Source organism: Lepisosteus oculatus, chromosome 7 (assembly GCF_040954835.1).
Source record: "Lepisosteus oculatus isolate fLepOcu1 chromosome 7, fLepOcu1.hap2, whole genome shotgun sequence".
NCBI classification, from domain to species: Eukaryota; Metazoa; Chordata; class Actinopteri; order Semionotiformes; family Lepisosteidae; genus Lepisosteus; species Lepisosteus oculatus.
In genome coordinates this window covers 51622338-51640918 of record NC_090702.1, presented here as the reverse complement: position 1 = coordinate 51640918, position 18581 = coordinate 51622338, and the positions used below count along the sequence as shown (strand labels likewise).

The 18581-nt window shown below is 37.8% G+C and overlaps 1 protein-coding gene and 1 long non-coding RNA gene across 2 annotated transcripts in view; both read left to right on the top strand.

Annotated features, from left to right (window-relative positions):
• Positions 1-14561, top strand: part of bcat1 (branched chain amino-acid transaminase 1, cytosolic) — a 69121-nt gene extending 54560 nt beyond the window's left edge. The window contains exon 11 of the mRNA XM_015352047.2: positions 14264-14561. Within this exon, the coding sequence (XP_015207533.2) occupies positions 14264-14350 (87 nt within the window). The 3' untranslated portion in view covers positions 14351-14561. The remainder of the gene's footprint in view (positions 1-14263) is intronic.
• Positions 3179-4143, top strand: LOC107077969 (uncharacterized). The gene is made up of 3 exons (XR_001478946.2): positions 3179-3325; positions 3575-3642; positions 4002-4143. It is a non-coding gene; the product is annotated as an uncharacterized lncRNA (long non-coding RNA).
• Positions 14562-18581: the final 4020 nt, after the last annotated feature.

Genomic DNA, 18581 nt, shown 5'->3' with positions numbered 1-18581 from the left:
AAAAAATCAGTCTTCCTCTTTGCATCTCTAGGGTTCATCCTCAGTTCTACCTTTAGCCATCATCCAAGTTTGGGTGCTTTAAGTCAATTTCTATGAATTTCTTATTCAATGTGAGCTTTTAAACTACACTGTGCTATATGTCTCTTAAGGTCTGCCAACTATCCTCTCAACCATGCCTCCAATATACAGTAACATCTTTGTACTACTAAGTTTACTTGGAAAAGAAAATGTTTGTGACTCCCTGACCTCATGAATCTCTTCAGTTTCCTCTGTAGCATTTTGAAATCTGTACTTTATAGTAATCTCCATTGTTCCTTATTAAGGGGTTATCCTTGGAGCCAAAATGTGTTCTGATCCACTCTTTCATAGCTATACAGTGTACAACACATTAAATAAGAGTGCTTTAAATCTCTGTGTATTACAAACCTTCCCAGATGTCTCACTTGGTCTCTATCTGCAACCAAATCTTACTGCACACTGCAATTTTTCTATAATTCAGTCAAGACCATAGGCTTCCCCCTTTAGAAACATAGGATTTCTGATACCACAGTCCAATATCTCTTCCTCTGTATGTTGCATGACCTTCTTAGGTCAGGGAATTCTTTGTATAACGCATTTACGTAAACAGTCTTTTAAACCTCACTATTTCCACTACCAGTTACATGCATCTCGTAAAGGCATTGTTACGGACGTCCAAAGGGACTAACCGTGGGGAGTAGGAGAGTGGAAAAAGACCCATATGCGTAGCGGCGAGATTGGAAAAAGGCCCGGGCTCGTTAGTGCAAAGAGTTCAGGAATGCCGTATAGAAACCTATGCCCTCAGGGAGCGGACGTGGGGCGACCTGGTGCTAGGCGGGTCTCAGGACATCCGAACGTCAATGCTGAGCGAGGACAGAGTGCAAGACCTGGAAATATATAGCCCAAGGGAAAGAGAGGGACAGGAAGGACAGCAGACCAGAAACTAGGGACAGGACAGAGAAGGAGCGCCCTCTGGCTGCAGAGGGCGTGACAGGCATCCCTTCCAACCCTCTACACTTCGACAATCAATGGTGAATACACTCTATTGCACTTGTCGTGCCAGCTAAAGGTGGCTTAAGTCCTTGTCATTGGCGCAGCATCTTCTACAGCCCATATCCAAATATTGATCTCCACTTTCAAACTCTGGGTTGGAGGTCTTCGGAAGCCTCTAATACCCCTAATATGCAAACCAATCCAGCCAGTTTAAGATGGTGCACATTGAACCGTGTTATAAAGAATTCTGCATTTGTGCTTCTGGGGGTTCCGGTTGGTGGTACAGGCATCGTTGTGCCACACAAAGCTCTCATAAATTTCGTCTCTATTATATGCAGTATCTATTTTATGATCTGACAGGACTATTGAATCCTGGTTCAGGGCACAAAGGTGTTTTGTGAAAAACATAGGAAGGACCTTTGTTGGATGACATATAATTATTACACAACATACAGTTGTTACACTACGAATGAAGACATTCGTAGAGACATTACTAAAATAGAACACACAATCGTACTCTCCAGATTCTACAACAAGGGAAATCCAATTTTCCAAACGAATAAGACAGAAAGCTCTCTTCTATCATTTGTTTTACCAAGATTCTTAGAAACCTTTTGATCATCTATGTCTTAATTTATTCCTTCATTCTTACTTGACTCTTGGCCCAAGGACAACTTCATAAGTACAAGAACTACTGTACATAAATACAATAAGTATAATACAATTGTTCCAAACCTTAAGAATAAAGCTGTCTAGACAAGAAGTGTAAACAACCTAATGCCAGATGAAGCAGAGATACCAACCCAGTCAAAATTGTATTTTTGTTAATAATTTGTACATTACCAATATAGGAAAATTTGAAAGCTTTGACTTGTCATTTTCTTTTATGATTGTTTTTTAATGCATTAGTGCTGCAGACTCCTTAAACAAGTTTTTTTTTTTGCTATTGTATAGCCACAATTTACAGTTCTTACATACGGTAAAAGCAGAGCCTGAAAAAAAAAATTCTTAGTTGTTAAAAACAACACAAATCAGATTTATTACAAGGAAAACTCTTTTTTTTCTTTTTCAACCATATTATGCCCTTCTATTCTCTATGTACATTTCTTGCTTAAATTCACCAAGGCCTAAAAGTTATCTGCTGAGTAGAAGCAGATGTCCTCACCCAGTTTTTCATAAACATTTTAATGTCTGTATTGAATGTTCCCAATCTCCACGGCCTGGAAGTCACGGCGTACACAATGTTTTGTAATTGAACACAGAAGAGGTCAGGCTGCCTTCCTTGAAGCCTCATATTTTTTTCTCATGAAAGAGAAGAAGTGAGTAAAAGCAAGGCACAAATAAAATTCTCAGACAGGGCACTGAAGAATACTGAAGTGTCACAAATAATATTTTTCACTGTTTCTATATTACTATAGAAAAGTTTTAAAAAAGGTTACCGAGTATGAATTTAAATATGTATTTGTGCTGTACCAAAAGGTAGAAATACCAGTATTGCAAGTTCATACATTTATTTAAGTTTTATATTTTTATCTTCACTCTACCCTTTTGTTAAAAGATGTATTTACAGTTTACTGTACATTACCTATATTAGTTATGACCAAATGTACTGCCTTCATTCCAGAATGAATGGGGAGTATAAAAATGGAAATCTAAAAAATTAATTTATCAAATACCTTTTTTCACATTTGTCTTTGCTAAACAACGTTAGAACATTCCTAAATGCCTGTCTGGAAAATTGTAGATCCTTTAGCTTATGCCTACTTCTGGTATAAAAGGGGTTTTACTCAAGGAGCCAAACTGGTAGTGAAGGATTACAGAAAAGCCTATTTATACGGATTGCATGCAATCAAAACTTAATCTGCTACTGCACAGTGAGTTACTGCTGCATAGCAACATGAAGTTCCCCACAGCTAAACCACATCATTGTGGGTCTACCTGTATTTCACATGAAATATTCCAGATTTTTTCATCAGGTACTCTAAGACAAGGTGTGGTCTCTGTGAATAGTACTAAATAAAAATCAGGATTTTTCATAAGACAAACCCTACTAAGCAATGACAAAATATTTTAAAAAAAATGTTTTTTTCTTATATTTCTCTGCCTTATAGGCTAATTCAAATCTAAACATTCCACAGTGGATTTATGGCCTCTGTATCAAAATATTTCAGGCTTAAGGTGTACTGAAGGACCTGCTATCATATTTGGAAAATGTACTGCTAATATGTGCAGCGTCTGGCTCCCATAGTGCCCTTATGTACTTGAAAAGCACCAGGAATCTGGGATGTGTTGCATATGGTTTGCAAAATCAGAGGTAATGAAATGAGTATACTGTAGGTGGTGACATCAGATGTACATCTGTTAATTGAGCGCTGTCACCTTTGCTGAAAAACGTGGCTTGTTTTGTTTCTTACCAAAAGTCTTCTCCGTAATATTTCCTGATATAAAAATTAGTTCACATACTGGTGCACACTGTCATTGAAAACAACAGACTGTTGTAATTTTAAGATTTATGATTTAGAAAGGCAGTAAATTAACCTTTATGTAGATATGTTTTTCTTAGCAGGCTCATGGAATTTCAGACTGTTGGATTAACTGGTCTCCTTTGCATTCACCAGTCTGTTTGATTAGGTGAGCACAGTTTTATATTCCCTCTTGGAGACCTAAATAGCAACTATTTCCTAACAAAACAGTGTTGGAAACAAAGGCTCCTTTCACGGGCTGTGGACATTTCTCAGTGGTCTTTTGTGTTGTATAACAGAGCTACTAACTGAAGGTACAGCTAAAGAGCAGAATAAGTTAAGAGACCTGAGTTTACTACACAATTCTTTACTACTGAACCTAAAACATACTGTACTAGAGAACTAGAGAAAATGAATACATCCACTTTAAATTCTCTAATGTTTTACAAGTTGATCAAGAACGTGCTTTGTATTTTGCAAGATAGCATAGTCATACACTTGCTGATAAGGGTCCTTTTTCCATTACAGGGGGACTGGACACCGCTAAATGATTCTGTATTAATTTATACATAATAAGGACATTTCTACTTGCTAGTTACCAGATGCACTCCAAGTGAAATATTCCAAAAGAGGTATTTTTTTTCTGTAAAAAAATAATACTGCATTTCCTTTTGATAGAAAAGACAATTACGAACAAGATGCAAGCTAAATTAAAGATTTTGAGACAATTTTCATTTCTACGAAAAAGGACCAATTTTGTGTTTCGCTTTAAGAAATAAGAATTTGTCAGAAAGTTAGCACAGATAAGTGTAACCCAAACACAAAATAAGGTGAAGCAGAAATGAAAATGTGATATTATTTGTGAGAAAAAATCTTTTCAAACATTTTTAATATTTTTGCACTTGCATGGATTGCATAGGCATTGCTATGGGTTCTTCTATGAATTTTGACATTTCAGTACAGCTGGTAAGAGAAAGCTGCTTGTGACTCTTGTGAATGTGAAGTGTTGATTAGCCTGACGCGAGAAGAAACAGGACTGGGATCACGCAAAAGTTGTCTAAGATCCTGTGGGAGTTACTGAAGTGCAGTTTCACCTGGACAAGGTGGCTGGGTATGAGTCTGCCAATAAAACAGTTTGACCTAGAAACCATCAATTGATTTCACTACAGTCCTTGCACTGATAGGACACCTGGCTTCAACATTGTTTTTTATTTTGCTATTCGTATTCCTGAAAGTAAATAGTTTTAGTATTTGAATTAAAAAACCCTTAGAAATAAAGTAAGCTGTGTTGAACAGATTAGGAGATTATGCCACACTTTGCTCTGTGTTATGTATTATATATTCTAAATATCTTGGCCTCAGCTATACTGGGCATCTAGTGTATATCCTAACAAAAAATGGCGGTCATCAAAACAAAGATGTACTCATCAGTTGGCAGTCTTTTTAAAGATGGGACAGAGCTGAAAACTGCAGCAGAGATGCAAAGCACTTTTCTGAGTGTGTGTCACCACTGAGGTCTGTGATGGTCTGACAATTTGGACAATATGGAATGAGAAACTCAGCTCCAAAGCAACGGAATTGTTTTTGGAATTATTACATTCCTTGTTCCTATTTTAAACAGGGATGGAGATACATTTTGGGATAAAAAAAGCTTTGTGTTTTTCAGGTTCTGTATGGCTGCATATCTGATGTTATTTGTCGTGGAATAATCTGGTTCTTGGTTTCACTGTCTCGCCCTCTGCAGCCAGAGGGTGCTCCTACTCTGTCCTGTCCCTAGTTTCCTGCCTGCTGTCCTTCCGGTCCCTCTCTTTCCCTTGGGCTATATATTTCCGGGTCTTACACTCTGCCCTCACTCAGCATTGACGTTCGGATGTCCTGAAACCCGCCTAACCACCCAGGTCGCCCATGTCCGCTGCCTGAGGGCATTGGTTTCTACCTGACTCCTGAACTGCTGAGCCCGGGCCTTTTTCCCGGTCTGCCGCTACGCATGTGGGTCTTTTTCCACTCTCCTGCTCTCCACGGTTAGCCCCTTTGGATGTCCGTGACATTCACTGGGTGACGTTAAAGATCATTCTTTCCTGGAATGACCCAGGCTCTTAGCAGACCCTTAGACTTAAATTATTGGTATTAACCCAAAACTAGGACATTTACAGTATTTGGTACTGTGAGGTCCAGGAGGCTATTGGATCTTTCTGTAACTCAGGGCTACACAGGGCTTTGTATGAAAATGTGACAGTAGAGTTGGTGTTTTGCTCTGCCCGCCCCGGAGGTTTTTATGGAACTGGGACAAAACTGAGTCAGCATTTCAAAAGGAAGGGCAAAATGTTTTTCAGAACCACTGTGAGAACACCAAGACCAGAAGGACAGTCCAGGGAAAACAGGACCGTTGGTATCCTGAACCAGAGCAGATGATTAATTTGACTTGCAGAAGACAAAAGATTAAACTGTTTATTCTTGTGGAATTTTAGATGATATAGTACATTTTTTAAACATTTTCCTCCAAATGTAATCTTGAATAATATGTAAATATCCTGATTGATGTCTTGATCATCTGAATGTCTATACAAGTTTTAGAAAACATATATAGGAGCCATATGCCATCAGGCTGTACAGGAATGCTGAATTATTTGGTAAAGCCCCCAAAAAAATAAACATACCTTGAAATAGCCTTTATAATACTCTTTTGTAGAATAGCTAAATAATAGCCAAAACACACACTAGCGAAATCAGATTCATGTTCAATCCAAGACTTCAGAGGAACCTAAAGTAGGGGGTTATTTTAGGTAATTTTTAGCCATTTTTCTCAAGAGATGTATGATACCGTAAATGTTAGTTGGAGGACAATAATCTCTGAGGAAAACTATATTTTACTGGCGAATGCGACACAGTTTGAATGAAAGCTCTAGATTGATGTTATTATAGGAAAGCTGTAGAAATCTCACCTCTTTATGCAATGCTTTAATTTTCCATTTGGTTAAACTACTCTTAATCTGATGGGGTTTTTGTGTCAGTGAGTAGTCAGCAAGTGTTAAATATTTGGATGCATGTGGTGGCCGAGGTTTAAATAAATTGTAAAAAAAAATCTATGCTACGAAAAAGAAAGTTTCAACAGAAATTTGTCGGAACTGCAATGAATTAACAAAGGTAGTAGCAGAAATAACAAAACATTTTTGCAGCATGTGTAGGCTGCAAAGGAACAAGTAAAGGTTTATTCCATGCTGAAAAAAAAAGTGACACAACGTTTCGGCTGTGGAACCTTCTTCAGGTGTCAGCTGATATTCATCTTCAGGTGTATTTTTGCAGCAGGTAAACAGACTTTGTATTAAAAAGACATCACAGAAAGACAAGATCATAATGCATGTTAACATTGATCACAACAGAGTTGATGAGTGCTACAGTGATGAGCTCTACAGTGTGAACTACAATAGGAAGCATTGCAATGTGTATATTTTGTAGCAGGCAGCATAATTCTATCCTACTCCTCTTGTACAGCCTGGAAATGCATGTTGTTGGTCACTGGTATCTGAGCTTCAGATACCATATGTCATCCCAGCTTATCCTACAAATGTTCAAAAGAGCTCAAGATTATCCAACAGGGCATCCATAGCATCACTGCTACATTTGTATCTTACAAGACAGCTGCTGTTACAAGAGCAGCACTAGGCCCTGTTTGTACTGTGGGAATGTTGTCACAGCAGTATGAGCACACAGGAAGGTGAGAATGTAAGGTTCCCAGGACACACCAACACATCTATCTTCCAGCACGGCCCTTGTTTAGAGTTATTCTCCTGATCTTGATCTCTGGGCATGATATAGGAAGAGTCATAGCTAGTGTTCACTTGTTGATTGGAAATGGTGGCACCTTCTCCTATTGAACAGGTGAGCTGAGCTGTTAGAAGGTCAGAAAAATGTGCTGCTGCCAGTGTTATAGCAGCTGAAAAAATGAGGTCTATCTTCAGCTGTCTTTACCACATTTTACAGGTGTGCTATTGAGAGTGTGCTCACGTCTGGTATTACAGTGCAGTTTGGCAGCAGCTCGTTGTCTGACTTGGAGGCATTACAGGGTGTGATCAGGTCAGCCCAGTCCATCACTGGAGTACAGATCCCCTCTACTGTGGACTTTTTTAAAACGTGCTCTCTCAGGAAAGCTGGAAGTATTGCTAAGGATACCATTCATCCTGGTTTCTCACCTTTGTTCCTGTATTCCCTCTGGTAAGTGTTATAGGGGTATACAGGCATGGATTTCCTGATTCAGAGATTTCTTCCCACAAAACTGTCAGATTACTGAACTCCACTGAACTTTACTGAATTTTGATCCTTTTCTGTTTCACACCATATAAAATTACTGTATGAGTGTGTCTGTGACAGTAATTCTCTATCTCCTTTAGTTCTAGCTAGATTCTTATAATTCCCCTAAATGAAACTGTACACACAGACTGCATGGCACTGGTAGTTCCTGTGCTCTTTACTAAACTCTAAATTAAGGCTGTGGGATTATTACTAGATTTGTCTGACTCTGGGAAAGCAAATGTCCTTAGGGGATTGCTTGAGTGGTACTTTCTACCTGAAACAATATGAAACACCTCGTTCTGTGTGTTTTAGTTTACATATCAGCTGCAGGAAGCAGAATTTTAGCTACTTCAAACAATAACCATTGTTAAGCATTGGGATGGAGTGACCTCATATCCAGGATACAGTTGGGGGAACTTGGACAGCAATAAAGTCTGTACCTTTAAGCTGCAATAGTGATGAAAGATTTGTGATTTTAGAGCTGAAAGCAAAAAAGATATAAATAGGCCTTGTACTGGGCTTTTCTTTTCTTGGTGAAAATTCTGATATAGAATGCAAGGCCCTTGTAATTCTCCTCAGAATCGTTTTAATTTTTGGCCATGCTGGGTATATTTAAAAAAGATTGTTGACGTTGCTTGGCTTTAGATGATAAGGAATAATACGTGAAAGATCTAGTTTTCACTCAAAAATACTAGAATTACAAGGTCAAATAAATATGAATCGTACAACCTAATGTCAGGTATAATCAGAAAGTGATCTGTTTTAGTACCCTGTGATGCTCTTTCATTCTGTGCTAGTGACTTTGTGGAGGTGTACTAGCCTGATTATTGGACGGGTAATAGGAATGGAATAACAGGAAGTTAGAAGTCTTCCTGGCTGCAAAATTAATATCAAAACATTAAATTAGCAATACTTACTCTTTGATTCTGAATAGCCAAATGGTTTCCTGATTTTTGCCCTACCTGAACTCAATTAATGACTCAATTAATGGTCTACATTTCCATTTCTTCCTTGTGCCTAAAATGTCCATGACACTCCAGGTCCAAGACTGAGTGCCCCTGCCTTCACACCAACAAAAGAAAGTAGCTTACATTATTACCACTTTGTGCCATATCCTGCAGGAGAATACATTCATACAGTACACAAGAAACATGAAGAGAGGGTGAATAGCAAACAGTTTTGTGCTTTCAAATGTAACAAATCAGAGATGAATAAACATTTTGCTCTCAATATTATTATATAGCCAATTCTGTTTTTTTTTCACAGAGCAGGAGAAATTCCTATAAAGGAAGTATTCATCCATTCTTGCATTGAAAAATACAATTTTTAAGCTTTTCAGTCTTAAGTATTGCAAAATAGGTATTTTTCCAAATGTGATGTACTGTATGTTAAACTGATGTCACCGTGCTTACAGGGGGGCTAAAGATTTTTCAGACAATCGGTGTGTGATTTTGATAGCCACTGACATTTAGTAGCTTCGATTCTCACACTGTGGCACTAAGCAAATTGAAGAAATTGTACTTGTTGTAGGACTGTGACACTGGGCAGATGTAAGAAATTAGTGAAGTCAGACATGATCTTTGCATATGGGAGAAATAATGTAACACTCACTCCATTGCAGCTCTCTTACTTGATGTAAGCTGATCACACGCAGTATTTGAACGGGATTTAAACTACCATGGGGGAAAATCTGAGATTTATCTGTCTGCCAACATGACTTTGTTCAGTGCCTCAACTTTTCTTTCGCCCATGGTCATTTTGTCAGACTTCCTAGAAGCTGGGTTGTAAAGCCATGTTTATGTCATCTTTAATGATTAGTCATTTATTCTGTGAAGAGGTGACTTTTTGGTGAAGTAACTAAATCATTTAAAGGTAATAAACCTTCAATGATACTGACATACGCTTTTAAAAAAAATCTATGTATAATCTCCTGGGACAATGGGATTTTTTCCATTTGTTGACGAAGATAAAATGAAGTTCACAGCGTGCCATCAATGCAAGTAAAATAATTAATATATTCCTCTGGCTGAGATAAAGCTGATGATTGATCTACGAGTAGTTAAAAGGGGATACCTAAGGCAGGGGCTACTAATCATTATCCTGGTGACTGCACACCTGCTGGAGCTCTTTATTTAAACGAATCTCTACTTGAGCCAACAAGATTCCGGGTTTAAACCATTGCAAGTATTTTTTGTCCGCTCGCAGTTTGGAGATCTTACGTTTCTTATGTAAAAACAATGTAAAAAGAAAAATACAGTATAGTAATTCAAAACATTTAAAGAGTTCAACTTATTATAAGGGGTCAATGCAGCTGTGCGGGTTCCCAGGACCTGGACGGGGAACTCTTGACCAAAGGAAAAGGTCTTTTTCTTCTAATAACTGAATATTATTACTGAATATATATCCTAAAATTTATTGTGGTGGGCATACAGTATCACTACACTACAGTAGCTGTCCTTTTACCTTAGGGTAGGAGATTCCCCATTTTTATAAGCAACCTAAGATCTCTGATCTTTGAATGCAAATTAAGATTACAATTACAATTGCAAGACTCCAACCAGGCAACTTGTGAGTTCAGTTAAAGATTATTTTTCATATGAAATTAAACATTCATTTCAGTTGAGCTCTGCTGCAGTAAAAATCTTTGGGTTTAATGCCTTATTGTCATTAGCTAGGAACCTAGTTGCTCAGGTATGATTGATTGGCCTAAAACCTCTTTGGACCCCACCAGTGCACTATGTTACTTACAGATTTGGTGGCTGAGAGTTGCCAGCACTCTTATCTTTCGCATCATTTTCAATTAGCGTTCCAATAATGAGAAACACTGAAATGGCTTGCACTTCATTCAGTCTCTCCTCAGCAAGAATTCCTTCATGGTGGAAAAAAAGTGATTTTCTCAGAGCACTGCTTTTCTTCTGAGGAATTGGAACACTTTATTTTATCTTCCTGAAGGTCAAAACAAATGTAATACAGATTTTTACAGGATGCAGGACATCTGATTAGGCAGTTTTTCTTCTTTGGTGGAATGTTACTGAACTCTACAAGCTACAACAGGCAAATCTGAAACCCCAAAGTGTCATTTCACATAAACAAAGCAGTCTGGGAAAGCAGCAGTATGTTATCGTGGTGATGAAAAGTGCTACTGTACAAATATCTGATGTTGGCACAATAACTGCCTCAGACGGGACAGGAAGAAAGTTTTGTTGTCAAATCCAAAGGCCGAAGCTGTGAAAAATAACATCTGATTTGTTTCTAGTTCCTGTACTTTATTTTAGTCAGAATTGTATTTCACTCTCCCGCCTCTGTCCCTTAGAATTAGAAACACACTGTTCTAATTTTAAAATGCTGCCATAATCCGTCTGATGGGAAGTTAGATTTAAGGAAAGAGTCCTCAAAACACATCAAAAAGACATCACCCCTTTCAAAACCAGTGAAGCCCATCAGCAGATACTGCCAAGCTACTAAACCAAGGCAGAGGCTGCACTGTCTTAGCCAAGCCGTCTTTTAACACAGTATAGGCTAAGCAATACTGTAAGTTTCTTGAGCGTCTTGTCAGGAAAATGTTAACTTTGGATTTACACGAACCAAAGCTGTTTTATTTCTGACTTCTATGATATTGTGTTGGCCAGACGAATAATTTCTGAGATCCTCAATTCATCTGTACGGTAGGTTAAGTTCCTGTGCCTGAAAGCTCTGTACGATGTATTTTGCTACCTCTTCCCCTCTTCCATCATTCCTTTTTTCCAGACTGCAGTGTTCACTAATATTGTATTTTTCACTCTCACAGGCTCTGTAGATGTGACTTTGGAAGGATTTGATACAGGTGTCTTGTCCTCATCTTTTCATGGTGAATCTTTTCATCTTTTCACCAAACCTCATCAGTTTGGTTGCGGTTTTGCTAGAACCACGCAGATTGTGCACCTAGCATGGAACAAATGAACAAATGAAAAGCATGCATGACTTAGTCTTCATCTAGTTTGATCGAATAGATTCAGATATGCAGTGAATGAGAATCATGAAAGGTGCACGTGACAGTATGGAGGCCAGCGAACAGGTGGCAGCACTAGAATCTAGCAGCAGACTGGCTACCTTAAACTGAGACTTTGTGGTGTGCAGCTGTTGCGACCTGGAAGAATACCTTCACATGAAAACATAAAGAGAGCTACTGCTGAGGTGCTAGCCACCGTCTACCTTGAGATTGAAACTAGACTGTGGTGGCCAGCGGAAGACGTGGCAGTGACCTGGTAGAGTGCCCTGATGTGGAAATAGGAAAGAGCTATTGCTTGAAGTTTGCTGGATAGAATGGATAAGAACATACATGAGAAGAGGCCCCAAAAGAAGAAAGAATTTGCAGTTGGAAGCTTTTGGAGGGAGAAGAGTCGAGGGCCAGACCACACCAGTTGGACGCAACCCCCTAAAAAATGTAGATGGAAAGTGGATGCAGCGCCATTTGTTTTCAGTGGAGGGTTGTGGCCTGAAGAGAAAGCAACTCCAGTCCTGGATGAACACGATGAAGATAAAGTCCCAGAAACACCAACACCAAATGAGAAACGTCTTTGTGCAAAGAAGCTAAACGTCAAGTTCTTAAAAAGATGTGTGCAGCATTGCATGCATCCATTTGCATTTGCAACCACTGCATCTTATCTGTATTGAAGCAGAAGGGGGAGACCGGAATTTGACATGCAGCGGAATTTCTGTTCAATAGCACCATATTGTGAAATTTATTATAGTAGTATTTTTTATGAATCAGGCAAAACACCGTCTCTGCATTAAAATGACAATATTATAATACTAAATTTTTATATTCTGTCCCCTGCTGCAATCCTTTTTGCGTACTCCAAAGATGAGCCTCTTGATACAATTATTCAATACAGCAAAGCGATATAGTTAAAACAATAAGTAGTTTTCCAAAACACATTGATCTTATTAAACTTATGAAATGTGTTCCATTAATTTAAAATGTTTTTTTAGACTTTTTTTGTGGATCTGAATACTGAATATCAATCTGGGTGAAATCTGACTGGTTTTATTGCCATGTCATTAGTTTGTCTAGAAAAAAAACCCTGAAGAGTATAGAGTGGAAATTGTTACATTATGAGATGTATTAAAAGGGGAACTACAAGGCTATATTTGTAGAAGGAATTGGCATTAATGTGCATTTCAAACCACAATGAAAGTAAAATGTACAGAGTAATGTGTAAAATCTCCAAATCATCACAAAAGAGGTTAAATTGCCAGGTATGTGCAGAGCCATATTGTGCAATGGAGAACGAGGCAACCAAACTTCTGGTGAGGTGAAACGGCCCTACGACACTATAAGCAAGCAGGCTTGTGAATACTTAATCCAATAAAAATATTGCAGGCAAAACCATCTCAAAGTCGATATGCTGAATTCAATTCATTTGCACTCATTCAAGTCAGCAGTCTAGATAAACCATCTTAAAAGCTTTGCCTGTGGCAAACGGAACAGAGATTATACCTCATGTTGCAACAAAATGCAAGGAAAGGTACAACTCCATACCAGAACCACAGCAGCTCATTAAAACAGAGGCCATCCTGGTGTCTGTATAAGTATTCAGAATTGAGAGCACACGGCTCCCTAGACTGGACTCTGGTCTATCGCTGGAATACCCCCAGCAATGCTGGTCCATACTTGTTTTTAGTTAGGTGGACAGGAGCAACAGGGGTAAAATACCTTGCTCAAGGGTATGACAGCAGTGACTGCGGTAACCCAGTACATCAGTTGTTAGTTATAAGTTCAAAGGCTTACCCATTGCACTATGCCAGCTGCCCCCAAAAGGCAAAAATCCTTAAATTAATTAGGTTGCTCTTGATTTCAAAAGTGAATTAAAATCATTTTTGTAGCCAAATGACCTTATCTCAGCTCATTTACGTATTTTATTTTATTTAAATTTATTTTAATTACAGTTCATTGTATTCAGGTGAAAGGTAATGCTGTATACAAAAAATATGATTGAAATGTATATACAGTATAAATTAATTATTATAATATATATAGAAAACATGAAGAAGAGCTTTATTCGGTGTTCACATGCAACCTTTACATTCCCCTTCATTACACCAATAATCAGAAAGAGCTACGTCTGTCACACCAAGAATTTCCATAGCAAATATTGGTCTCCTTGCAATGCTGAACACTATCTGAAATGCTTTCTGCTCTGGAAATCAGATAACCTTACACTGATATTACTGTCAAAGGAATATTGCTTCTCCCAGCACATGTGACTTAATGGATATAATCAGATCTGTTTTCTCAGATAAAAAGCACTGTTTTGCATGTAAGAAAAGAATATGTTGTGAAGTCTTAACAACTTAACTTGCAATGACTTGTGTTATATTCTATTAATCTGAACAAATCATGCAGAGTTTTGCATTCAGTCCTGGTCTAGTTTTTATTTTAATGTCAGTCTTTCTGGATGCTTTCTGTGAAATTATCGTATTATGTGATAACATATAATTATGTTATCGTATTCTTTCAGGAGAACAGGATTCACAGGAAAAGGTACCGTCAGGCAAAGCAAGTGACTACACCAAAGTGCCTGAAAGGGAAGATCTTAAAGTTTTGAAGACCCATGGAACTCGGTCCCCAGCCCCAGTCAGCGACTGCATTTCACAAAAATGAGGAATGAGTGCTGCCGAGGATGATGTCCTTGGAGTTTAACACTTACACTGCTAATGATTTAAAACAGTCCAAAAACTTCAAACCCCCTCCACTTACAGTACTCGCTGGTGTTGTGCCCAGTCACATTTCTCTGATTAAACAGAAGTTGGAATCCCTGTCTTTTGCAACCTTCCTTGCCAGATGTCTAATTTTGTTCCACTGGGACTTCACTGTCCTGTCTTCGCCAATGAATGGGTTAGGGACAGAATGCAATTCCTCCAACTTGGAAAGATCGTTTGCAACTCGAAGGCGGACAGATATTTTTTATTCAGCATATCCACCGTTATTGCTTTTTAAAATCTCTTTTCTTTTTAAATCTACAGCTCTCGATGGACCTCTAACAATCAGTCTCTTTCCCAAGTTTAATTGTCTATGTATTTGTTATTCTGTTCTTATATGTTTTCTGGTTGTTGCTGTTTTCTATTCTTTCTTATTGTTTTGCAAACACACTCTTTACTGTGAATCATTTTTTTTCATATGGATTAATCATCCTGTAATGATGATTGCTATCTATACATAGCTAATAAAAACTATAATAAAAATAGTTTACAAAACTGTGAAGTGTACAGTTGCCCGATCAAATGTCACTGTAAGTTTAGTTTCTATTTGTAAGCAGAAATATATATGAACTGTATTAAATATTATGAAGGAAAATAATCCAATTATAATCATAACACATTGAAGTCCAATTAAACCATCCTTCATATTCTAAAGTTCATCTGGTAAGGCAGACTCAACAGTTAAGAAAAACTCTGTATTTCAGAAATTCTTCGGGAAGAATGACACTATGTTACATCAGAAATCAATGCAAATTTTGAAACTGAGCTGTGCATGCAAATAGACATTAGGCAGACAGTTAAACCCCAGAGCACATTTGCTTCCTAAGCAGTGGCTTTGTTAAAGCGTTTAGGACATATCAATAACTGCTTCAGTTTATGTAATTTCTTACTTAGACGACACATTAACCTTAAAGTATAAATATTCGTGTCTATGGTTTTGTTAGCCAGCTGATAATGAAAGTGCAAGACATAAGCTCATTGCTATGATGTACTATTTCATTCTCAAAGTCTACCTCTTTGCTGCAAAACCGCGTTGAGGTCTACAGAACCACTTCTATCAGAATTCTCTTGTGCCTTGTTTCTTGTCTCTCAAGTGTTGAGTGCTGTGAAGGGTGGAACATGCCGACAATATTGCAGAAGCTGAACAGGATGCACTGCCTGAACTACATTTCCTTCATTGCGCTTTGTTTAACTCCAAGTGCTTTTCCCCATCCTCTAACAAGAAGTATGAGTGACACATCCTCATTTCCGACACCAGCCACTTCTGGTGATTTAGTGCTTCCAAAATAAAATTCATCAGACGGGTTGTGATTGCAGAGTAGGAGCTAATGCAGCACTGTCATTGCAATTGAAAAACATGCTTCTGATCTGCTTGCATCTTCTGGACACTAGAGGGCGACTTTTACCCTCGCCTTAGTGTGCAATAGTGAAAGGCTCTTTTGAATAGTTGTAATTTGAACACGGGCCGAGTGAAGCTTTAGAAGATGTAACATTTTCAGAAATAATGTAAAAATATGTTTGTTAATGTTATTGATAATGTTGTTGTTGTTGTTTTTTGGAGTAATTTTAAAAAACAAAGTCTTTTTGGATTCTGTCTGAGCTCAGCCTGAGTTGATCACACCAATGCTTAGCTTACATTTACTCGGGATTTCCACATAATATCATTCCTTACTGTATTCTTACTAATACATCAGTTAAACCTGTTTCTTAAATATATTTCCAATTCAGGAGATGCAGCTTAAAATAAACTGAGTGAAACAATACCACCCCTGTTACAGATGTACTTGTGCAAGTGGAAAAAAAAGGCTTGTTGGTTTAACTTAAACTTTTCCTCCTGAACTGTTATGACTGGTTCCTTGAAGACGTCCACATTAATTTACAATACAAATACAACTCTCCCCTCATATATCTTTATATAGAAACTATGTAAGAAGCTATCATGCCAAACATTACATTTGCTTTACAGACTTAAAAAACTAGACAATTGGTTTAGAAACCAGTCATATAAAAAGCACAGTCAAAAAATATATTTACTGTATATTTTAGCCTTAAAAAGAATAAAGAGCATTTCTAATAACTGGAATGGAGCTACACAACTGGGGAATACAACAATTAACAACTCTAGCCCCAGAATTTTGAAGACAATGGAAAAATCCAACAAGTTTGTATTTTTTTATCTCAGGGAACAATCTGGAATGCATGCAGTTATTAGATCTTGGATACAGGAAGGCCCAGACCCACATAGGCCTTTAGCTTGGTCAGATGTACAAATGTACAAATTGGAACCTTCAAGCTAATTTAGAGCCCTTTGTAATATTTAATATTACTAATATGTTCAGAGATGTAGATGTGAGGGAGTAATCTGGAAACTGCATTATGTACAAGGTAAGGGATATCTCTAGAATCAAGAAAACAATTGCTCGAAAATGCCATTTTGATTGCAGAATGCACATTCAGAACATACAAGTTCTTCCTTCTCGCGAGTGGTAAAATTATAGTTATCAAAAGCAATTGTAACAGGCCTGAATAATATACAGTTATTTCTCATTTAAGAGCCGAATTACTGAACTTCCACTGTCAGGATATTTTATAGCTGTTGTTTTACCTACCCAGGACTAAAAGTGATACAAAAAATGTGTCTACAGCAGAAATATGAAAATTATGTGTGTCCTTATAGTATAACAAAGTCTGAGGTTATTCACTAAACAGCACGAGGCAAAACCCAGAACAGAACACCAGTGTTTCCAGAACCGTATACGGGTCATATCTTTTTTAGTCAATTGACATATGACTGCAATTTTCTTTTATCAAGAACAATTTCACTTTACAACTTGAGTTTTTATCTTTACATGTGCCACCTTCACCCTACTTACACCTCACTATTGCTTATAATAGTATATTTTTGGCCATTGTCCAATGATATTTCAAACTAAATATTCGACTTCTAAAGCATAGAGTATCACCTTGAAGTACAGTAATTTCTATTCATTCATCTTTACATTCATTGGTATGCTTTCAGACAGTAAGGTGCAAAAATCACATATCACCTATATTTCAAAGATTAATTATGTGTTAAGATGTTAATGGAACAGGCATGCTTTTTAATAAATCAAATACAATTGTCTGCAAGTAGCCTATATACACTGTGTGCTCTTCTGTTTAGTAAAAGTAAAAGGTTTCCTGACTTTGCCTTATGAATCTTGCAGTGCTGTACTGCAGCTAAAATGACACTGGAAATCTTACTGCTGCCCACATTCTAGGTTAAACCACATTACATCACAGAGATGGAATCACAGATTTTTGAGGACTGTCCTGGAAAGAGACTGTGGGTCTAAACTGGTCTTCATGGCAGCCAAATATGTTGCTGCTGAGCTGTGTCGTTCCAAAACAGATGAGCCAGTTTTGCCACTACAGAATGAAATAAAAATGCAGAGCAGTGATATATTATACATTATATACAGTATATATAATATACTGTATATATTGGGGAGCTGTGACAGTGTACAAGCAGCGAAAGGAACAAGTGGAGGTTAATTCCCCACTGAAAAATTCATTTTATATGGTGTAGATTTTATCTCATATACTGTAGTTTGAAAGGAAGACTGTGACTGTGACTGTAGCACTGGGACTACAGTATCTAAATAAAATCATTTGCTGCTGTAAGTCTTGTTGGACAAGCAGTAGGTGTTCTTTTCTGCTCCCTCTGGACTAGAATTTCCAGACCAGTTCCACAGTGGTGACGACGCTGTCCTGTAGGAGATGTTGTCCTTCAGATGAGACATAAAATGAGGTAAAATAAGGTTCTGGACTACCTGGTCATTAAACATCCCTTTGTTTCAGTCAGGGTGTTAACCAAGGTGTCCTGTCTAAATACCTCTCTGGGCCGGAACAATTTAATCTTCCCAAAGCTCCCCTAGTAAACCAATTTCTCACTTTTCCATCTCAAATTGAATGTAATGAGGCCGCTGAAGCAAAATGTGTATACTGGCTGTTTTGTGTCACCCAGGCAGGCACTGCTCTATATCTTTTGTTGTGAATAGCACTATTTAAATTCAAGTGAAAGTCAGAGTATTTATT